General features: G+C 42.7%; 1 protein-coding gene across 3 annotated transcripts; it reads right to left on the bottom strand.

Annotated features, from left to right (window-relative positions):
• Positions 1-1844: 1844 nt before the first annotated feature.
• LOC115752937 (pyruvate decarboxylase 1) lies at positions 1845-6743 on the bottom strand. Of its 3 annotated transcripts, none has more exons than XM_048285557.1 (8): positions 5854-6743; positions 5262-5425; positions 3839-4400; positions 3380-3468; positions 3144-3261; positions 2514-2702; positions 2105-2305; positions 1845-2058 (listed from the first exon to the last, which is right to left on the bottom strand). In XM_048285557.1, the coding sequence occupies exons 1-7, from the start codon at positions 6307-6309 to the stop codon at positions 2135-2137; spliced, it is 1749 nt and encodes a 582-aa protein (XP_048141514.1). In that variant the 5' UTR covers positions 6310-6743; the 3' UTR covers positions 1845-2058; positions 2105-2134. The 3 variants fall into 3 exon arrangements, with proteins under 3 accessions (XP_048141514.1, XP_048141516.1, XP_048141515.1); XM_048285559.1 differs by having other exon boundaries at positions 1845-2056; positions 2097-2305; XM_048285558.1 differs by having other exon boundaries at positions 1845-2051; positions 2092-2305.
• Positions 6744-9389: the final 2646 nt, after the last annotated feature.

Genomic DNA, 9389 nt, shown 5'->3' on the forward strand with positions numbered 1-9389 from the left:
GGGCGACGAACAACATGGGGCGGTGGGCATGAGAACGTCGTTTTGTCGTTACCGAGTCGTTTTGTCGTTAGCTTGTACTCATTGTTCCTGTGGGGAGACCAAGGTTGTTGATTGATTCTACAACTTCCTTTCGGTTTCGGTTCGGCTTCGGTCCGGCCGTTGAGAATGTCGTTTTCCCGATTCGCTGCATCGTTTTGATCCTCCTCCAATACTTTTCTAGAAACCATTTGTCAGGAAACCCACGGAAAAAATGTCTCCTCGACGCGCCACGTCAGATACTTCTCTCCTAATTACCCAAAATCTAGGAGAAAGATTCATAAAATCTAGTAATTATCTGTTCATTTTTTTTTCCTCGAAATTTAACAAACGCTGCGTGGTAAGTTGGATCTCAACATTAACCTTAATTTATCCCCTCTGTTAAATTTTCTTCACCGTTACTTTATTCCCCGTTAACTCCTTTCTCTCCCGTTACCCTCTCTCTTTCTCCACTTTTCACTTTCTCCAAGTTTTCACTGTCGCCTTCTTCTTCTTGTCACATACGCACGCCACCGCCATGGCCGACGGCTGGCCACAGGCGAGGGTTGCTATCGCCGGCGTTCGGGCAAGATGAGAACGTCCTTGGGTCGGACCCTTGTGACCAGGTCGTCGAAGGGAGGGATTTTGCGGGCGTGATGGAATTTCTCCACCCGGCTCTCTGTAGACTCGGAAAAATCGGAACTCGTGGGCTATTTCGCCGGTGCTGCTGCTAATGTTGCAACATATTTTTCGAGGTGGAGTAGAGATGGAGTTGGAGAGGGAATTGAAACAGGAAAAGTTAAGAAATATGGGGTTTGGGTGGGATGGGTGGGATGGGAATGAGACGCGGTGTTGTCTGAGGAAGAGGAGAGAGAAGGGGCGAGAGAGGGACGCCATTTTTGGGTGGTCGAGGCTGTGGAAGGAGAATCCCCGGATCGCTATCGCCGTATCTGGAGGAGGGCGGACCTCGCCGGAACTGGCGAGGTGTCGACCCTCGCGGCCTGAGCGAGGGCCGACCCCACGGGATCTGACGAGGCCTCGGCCCTCGCGGCTTGGGCGAGGGCCGACTTCGTCGGATCTGGAGAGAGCTCGACCCCATCCGCCTAGGCGAGGGGCTGAAGGCGAGGGTGAGGACGTGGGCGGAGGCGAAGCAGTCCGGGAAGCTGAAGGTGTCGCCGACGTTCGATGATGTGGTCGGAGAGAAATGCAGGCGAAGAAGTTGTGGGTATATGTGCCTTCGCCTTCCTTCGTTTTCTCTGTAACTAAGTAGGAGAAAGAAGACGTAGGACGAAGAGAGAGATTCTGCAAGTAACGGAGGGGAGGAGAAAGAAACTAACGGTGAGAGAGAAAAGAAACATAATTTGACAAGTGGGACCCAGCTTGTCATGCGGCGATTTTTTAGTGGATTGGCTTAGAGATGTGCTGGCACTCCAGGAGCACCTAATATTTTCTCATTTGTCAGGAAACCCACGGAAAAAATGTCTCCTCGTCGCATGCCACGTCACCAACTCCTCCCCCATTCGCCTCCTCGACGCGCCACGTCAGATACTTCTCTCCTAATTACCCAAAATCTAGGAGAAAGATTCATAAAATCTAGTAATTATCTGTTCATTTTTTTTTCCCTCGAAATTTAACGAACGCTGCGTTGAGAAGTAAGCTTCTACAGCACATTTTGTCGAAATGTTTTGTAGTTTATACAAAGTGTTGCCACATCAGAAACTTAAAGATTGTCTTGAGAGTTGTTTGGCTTATGATCCAAGATTTTCTCAAATGGTGAATTAGGTTCAATGTTAGTTCGTGTTGAATCAAAATCGAATGCAGTGAAAGAAAATAAAAATCACCCTGTAATCACTATGGATGGTAATCTTGAAGGAACAGAGGAGAGATGGTGATTCCTGCGACAGTCACAGAGGGTATTCCAGAAGCTTTATTATGCACTGCAATTCACTCTCGTTAAATGTTTACATCATACAGAAAGCTCTTGTACATCAGCATTCATCTTTCTTCACAAGTGATCCCCCCCCTCTCTCTCTCTCTCTCTCTCTCTCTCTCGATCTCTCTCGATCTCGATCCCGATCTCGATCTCTTGAATCAATGTAGGACTTCGAACACGGAGAGATTACTGAGGATTAGGAGGACGGCTGTTTGCGGCAGAGACGCGCGACCCCCACTCTAGCAGCTCTTTGCTCGTGTCGTCCTTGTGCACGATCACCTCGATGAAGCACAAGCAATCCTTATGCGGCCCACTCGCTGTCGCGATCGCATCTATAAGCTCTTCCTCTGTGCGAACCTGCTTTTTCACAACACGAGTCAATAAAAAGTTCTGCTCTTCGAAGCAATTGCAGGCCCAGCATTCCATCAAGATGCCTTTCATATCGAAAATAAGCATAGGGAAAAAAAAATGGAAGGAAACTACAAAAGGGAACAATTAATCGGATCGCCAGATCCTTCTCATCGTCCTTAGAATTAGAATGAAAACATTGTGGGCTGAAGCTAACCTTTGCGGTCCAGCATTTGCCTTCGCCATTGTGAATGGCGTCCACGAGACCAGTGTAGTTCCAGTTCTTAATCACGTTGTAAGGGCCGTCATGAATCTCCACTTCGATGGTGTAACCCCCATTGTTGATCAGGAAGATTATAGTCTTCTGTCCGCATCGGATCATGGTTGATATATCCTGAGCTGTAACCTGAGTAAAGGGAAAAATAAATCGCTTAGGTCCCTCCAAAATATAAAATGCCTGACAGAAACTAGAAAAAGAGATCGTGTAATCTTCCAAATGGTTTGCGAAATTAAGATGATCACTTCGTTTAACAAGAGAATATTCACCAATGGACAAAGAAATTCACTTTGTAAGATGTCATTAGTGAGCATCTTCATCAATTACTCAGGCTGAAGATAGATTCATCTTCACATGAGAAAGCGCAATCTACACAATCTTAACAGGCATAAATCAGCCAAAAAACTTCCGCTACAATTTCGCTGTAAGACCACACCATGCTGTCATTCGGTTTGTATAGCTATTCAACAGTTCATTTTACTGTTGTTCAAGTATTTCAGGCATGACCCGGTTGATGTTTCTGCAAAATCTAAAACTTTTGTACGGTTCTACATGGATATTATAACTGACCTGGAAGCTTCCATCACCAATGCAAGCTATCACACGCTTATCAGTGGCAGCTTGAGCATATCCTAGAGTGGCACCCACTGACCAACCTATAGATCCGTATTGCATCTGGAATTCATACCTAAATGAGGTTCATATGAATATTTGAGTTAGATGAACCTTGACACAGCCATCCACAAACAAAAAGGGGCCATTTGGAAGATTGGAAAGGAAAATGTTGATATTTCAGCTAGTAGTACCCGCAATTCTCAGGCAACCGGAGTTTCTGACAGTTAAACCAAGAGTCTCCAGTTTCAGCGATAACTGCAGTGTCCCCACTGAGCACATCCTGTTTGACAAGTCAGAAAGTGAATCGTCAGACTTGACACCTTTTGCATCTACAGAAGTGAATTTTTTGTGCTCAAGCCTAGAACATTAAGCTATGAAGACACATGAATAATCTATTAACTGAGGGTAGACAGATACAGGCTTAGTGAGTACTCTCCATTATTGACGAAGTGATAATATGAATCCGTCGAGACTATGCATGGCAAAGGCATGTCTGGGCATGGTATCAGCATGTCGATCTGTTTACCAAATGTACTTAAAGCTGCTTAATTTACTGCTAGCGCCTACAGTTGATTATGCCTGTTCGCATGCAAGTAGCTTCTTCTTTCAAAAGTTTTTAAGTCCGATCGATATACTTTCGTGCACCTTACCTGAATGTGCTTAAACAGAACATTGACTCTAAGAGGCTCGCTTTTCTCGCACTTGAGGGGCATGCCCGGAGGTACGTATATCCTGCGGTAATTCTCCAAGGCAGTGCTGTTTCTCTTCAGCTTCTTGGCCAATGCGCGTAAAAAATCTGCCATGAAAACCCACCCAATGGAAGGGCCACTCCCGACAGTCACGCGATTGGGCTGCACTATGATTGCTTTCTCCTTCTTAATCAGCAAGGAATAGCCAACGGAGCTGTAATCGTTGAAGATGGGGCCAACGAAAATATAGGCATCGGCTGATTCTACAATCTCCCCGACAAAGCTTGTACTCACAGCACCCCAATATGTTCCAATGAAGTGGGGATGATGCTCCGGCACTAGCCCCTTGCCTGATGGCATAATGGCGATTGGATACCCGGCGGCATCTGCGAGCTCCATGAAGGCCCTTTGGGCCTTGGCCACCCTGAGCTTCGGCCCACCCACGATGACAGGCTTCACAGCTTTGTTGAGAAAATCAGCAGTTGCTTCGACTGCAGCTTCCAGACCCATTGGATTGCTTACCCTGCATCAACCAGGAGAGACTATATAAAACAAGAGCAAATGAGATGGAACAATGATTATTTGCATGAAATCTAGTTTCTAGTAATTGTGCAAGGAGAAAAGATATCTGGAAAAGTAAGTGAAAGCAACTCAAGTCATTGAACAGAAAACCAGCATCAACAGCTCAGGCTCTAAGACACATAAGGTTTGCAAAAGCTTACAACCAAAGACAGTAACTATCACGTGAATTTGGATAATTAAATTTTACATGGCCTGACAAGTTCATCCAATGCAGAGTAATCAACTTGATAGTCAATTTCTGGCACATTATAAGCACATTCTTTATATTGTGATTGAACGAGTGAAAACAGATATATTTAAAGTTTTGCTTGGTCAAGTACATTCAGGATTTGACCCAAAAAATAAAAAAGTGGTATCATCCAGTTTGACTTCAAAAATTACAGATGCAAACAAGCTCCATTGCACAAACAGAAAGACCAACGAATACCAAATATGACCACAATTCAACTTTGCTATTCCAGGGAAATTTGGTTCCTTAACACAATCAAGGAAAAAGTGATGATCTCAGTTCTCCTTAAAAATCTTTCTTCTTCTCTGTTTTCCCTCTTTTTGAGCACCAAAGAGTCGGTCCTCAAATGAACAGCTGAATGATTAAATTACTTCTTATAATGATACATGTTGTGTCCAATCCATAAGACATTGTCTGTGACTTCCAAGAGCTAGTTATATTGCTACTCTATTTAAAGAAAAACATAAAACAGAGAGACATTCTCCAGTGCTTTGCAATGAGCTCGTCGGGTTTCAATCGGTAATCACCTCAACTATGGAAAATCAATAACTCATGAAGACAGAAAAAACTTACTTTGGTGCAAGAGAGAAAGGAACTGGATCCCTGGCAAAAGTAGGGTGACGAATCCCAGACAAATTACAGCTTATACTAATATAAGCCGGCTTGCTTTCCTTCAAAGCCGTAGAGATCGCGGTATCAATCAGCTCGTGCGCATCATCCAAGTTATTCACCACTGCCTGCCATATTATAGCACAATTTTTTCTCTTCACAGCCAATCAACCATCCAAATATCATATAATTCAACTCAGACCAATTCGACATCTAGATTCCTTACTCACACACAAAAACATGAAACAGACACGCCACCAATATTGGCCCGAAAATATAGGTATAGGTTTTATAACCCAAATCGACACAAGACTTAACATGTTTGCAAGAAAGTTTTAGCCCTGTTCAGCCAAAGTTCCAATGTTTTCCAGTCGAACCGAACAGAGAACATGATCTGACCACCTAATTTAATGCTAGAACACGAACTAAGAAGTCTATCAAGCACTGGCTAAGCATAAATTGGAAGTTATAACATGATGATCAACCTTAAGCCATGAACCATTCACACATTTATCAACCCCAATGATGAGGAAGCACTCATGAATCTTTAAGTTACCTGTGTGCAGGTGACTGACTGGAAACACCTGAGCTCTTGGGTAAAATCAGGCAGCCCAATGGTGTGGTGCAAGATCCTGTTAGTCCCGTAGTCATTAGAATTAGGCCCTCCAACGATACAGATCACAGGCAAGTTCTCGCTGTAAGCCCCTGCAATGGCATTGAGCACGCTGAGACCCCCAACCGTGAACGTCACCACGCACGCGCCCACGCCCCTCGCTCGCGCGTACCCGTCGGCCGCGTAGCCGGCGTTCAGCTCGTTGCAGCAGCCGATCAGGTTCAGCTCCGGCTCGGCTATCAGGTGGTCCAAGAGGGCCAAGTTGAAGTCGCCAGGGACCGAGAACACGTCCCTCACGCCGATCTCCACGAGCCGCCGAGCCAGGTGGCCGCCCAGAGTGCCACTGCACGGAGCCGAGATGGGCTGTGCCGCCGAGCCGACGTGATTAGCAGTTTCCATGAGTAGTACCAAGAATCACTAGCTGCGCTTAGCTTCAAGTGCAAAGACAGTTTTCAACAGTAAAGAAGCGATCTTTCTGATGGCATTGAAGGTTCTTGCCTTCTTGGTGATCTTATAGGTGGATTGAGCAAATGGGTATGTGCAAAGATTCGATCTTGAAGAAACTATGGGCTAGTTAGTGAACATGGTAATGGAAAAGCGAGAGGAGGGAAGGCCAGGTAATTGGTTGAGGGTGATCAAAGTTGTGATTTGCTGGTGGGTTTTAGCTGGTCCTCGGTTTTGTTTATTGCAATGGGATGTCTCTCTTTTTGGTCCGAATGAGGTGGGAATCTTGGACTGTAATGGATTGAAAATTGGCCTCCCATGTTGAATTGAAGACGAGTCGAGGAAGAAACTGTAGAATAATCGACGGTTTCGGCAGGTTTAGTTTAGGACCATGGACTGAGAAACCGAAACTGGTGAATGGTTTCTTTAATTACAACGTCTGGGTTTCCACAGCTTCTGGTTTTGTGGGTCAAGAAAACTTGAGCCTCGTGACAAATATCATTTAAAACTTTAAACCAAACATGTTGCCATAGATTTACTCAAATCTTATCCTGTCGTCGACACTCCATTTATTTTACTAAAAATAAATAATTTAAAAAATATTTTCTTAAAAATAATCGATTAAATCTCTTGGAGTCCAAATATTCGCGAAACAAACGGAAAGAGAACCCATGTTGGCATCATTATCTTATTTGTGTCCTTGTGCCGTCAGAACTCGTAAGTATTACATTTTTTTCTTGAAGAAGATTTTGTTTTCCGTCGTTGATTCTTTTGTCATTGGTTTCATAATTCTTGGGAAATATCGATTCAAAGATTGAATGTAACAGCCATAACGGACAACAATATTACAAGCCTTGTCGTGTCGGATTATCGTCCAAGTCGTGTAATCTTTGTAAGCCGTTGTGAAATTAGAAGTTGTGTTTGGGAAGAGATTGGGGCATAAACAGTTGACATATTTAATACCCTAATTCATTAGAAATTTATTTAATGGAAGGAGTACTTAAATCATGGATAAGTTTCAGTTTGAGGAAAGATAATTGAGGGTGCGTCTGGTTTTGGTTTTAAGGGAAAGTGTTTGGGAGAAAGTAAAGCCATCTAGGCAAAAGGGATTTTTCAAAACTCAAATAGTATTTGATAAAGTGTATTTTAAAAAAAAAAAACCTTTGACTTAAATATCGTTTGCTAAAAACTACATTTTGTAAAATGTTTTTGCTAATTTTTTTTTTTAGAATGCTCTCCAACGGGGGAACTCAACCGCCAACCAACCTCGGCCAATGCCGCGCAGCCTAGGCGACAATCTCGTAGGTTCCAGCAACTTTGGGCAGCATCACTTGGGTCCTGCAACCCAGATGATTGCTGTCAAGTTTCTTGTGAAGCGACCCAGGGGACGTTTGCTTGGGTCCTGCAACCCAAACGACCGCCGCCTTGGTGTCGCGACCCCCCTTAGGAACCATCTCCTCTATGAAGACCGCAGGGAAGATGAACAGTGTCAATAAATAGTGAACAGCGCTAAGACTTGTATTCCGAGAATGTTACTTTTCAAAGAACTTCCGGACTTGCCTTGGGCTAAAGGCCTTTGAAAATGCAATTCGCTAAAATTTTCCGAAAAAATTGCCATTCCCAAAGGATTTTGAGGCTCCAAAGCCCTTTGCAAATGCTAAACAAAACGCACCCGTAAGCAAAATATATTTAAGAATCTTGGGAAATAACAATAAAGAATGTTGACAAGTTTACAAAATCGGAATATAGAACACCATATATGCAAGAAAAGACGAACCTTTCAATTTGAGATAGATTGTGAAATTAAATCTGTTGAAAAACAATCTCAGCGACGAAAATGGTGGGACTTTTCAGTTGCTTTCAAAAGGAATGTTGACTGATCATAAAAGATAACCGATCATTTACGTATAAGAATAGACCGAATTGCTTCAAAACCCCTAACAAGGATTGGATTAAGCACTCTATCTTTATGTCTCTAAGCATAGTAAGTTCATAGGCTCTTTTCTACAAATTCTTAGAATCGACATTTTGTGATGGTCATATACTTCAATCACTAACCAAATTTTTTAATGTTTCAATAATAGATCCAAATGTCATGAGAACGTCAATGGTAAATAAAACCTCAAGATTCGACATGATTTTTTTTTAGTAGAAAACAACTAGACCTGTCAAATGGGTGGGTTGTATCCGGTCATAAATGTTCCGACTTAAATTGACACATTAACCCGTTTATGACCCATTTATGCACATTGCAAAGCTCTCCGATCACACTAGGCTATAGCAACAGGTGCTTCCATATGTAATCTAATCTATGACAAATTGTTTCTTATGATTTTTGAAAAAATTATATTGTTATAATACTTTCATGCAATATAAATGGACATTTCTTAGAATTTAAAAAATAGAATTTTTATTTATTTACTTATTTTCCTTTTTTTTATCCTACATCCGGCGAGGGTTGCCGACCGACCCATTTAACACCAATTAAGTTCTTAAGCAAACCATTTATGACCCACTTAAACCTGTTTTTAAAATAGATGTGGCAAAATGGGTTTAAAACCCATGTTTTAACTCATATTTGATGATGCGGATCGTAAATGGATTGCCTTAATAATTGATGGCTCCATGGATCGGCTCAATTCAAGGGTCGGGTTATGGCCAATAGACCTGTCAAAACGGGTCTAAAATTCATTGATGAACCCATGTTTGTTTAAATGGATCATTAATGAGTCATCACTTGTTTTTCGGATTAGAAATAACCGGTTTTACATATAATGGTGACAAGTTCACAATGGATGGGTCTAGTATGAACCCATTCATAGCTTTTGTCAACATACAAGGCTCTATTGGCCCAATGTCAAGTATCCAAGTCGTCCACCACCTTAGAGAGTGATAGACTGATAGTAGATCTGATTGCAAAAGCCCAAAGGCACTTCCTTGTAATTAGCTTTTTAATCCGCCTCAAGCTTTACGAGACCTTTTGTGTTCTGAAGCCCAATTGCCTAGTACTCGCAAAGCTTGAGACAGATTAAAAA

This window comes from Rhodamnia argentea, chromosome 9 (assembly GCF_020921035.1).
Source record: "Rhodamnia argentea isolate NSW1041297 chromosome 9, ASM2092103v1, whole genome shotgun sequence".
Taxonomy (NCBI): Eukaryota; Viridiplantae; Streptophyta; class Magnoliopsida; order Myrtales; family Myrtaceae; genus Rhodamnia; species Rhodamnia argentea.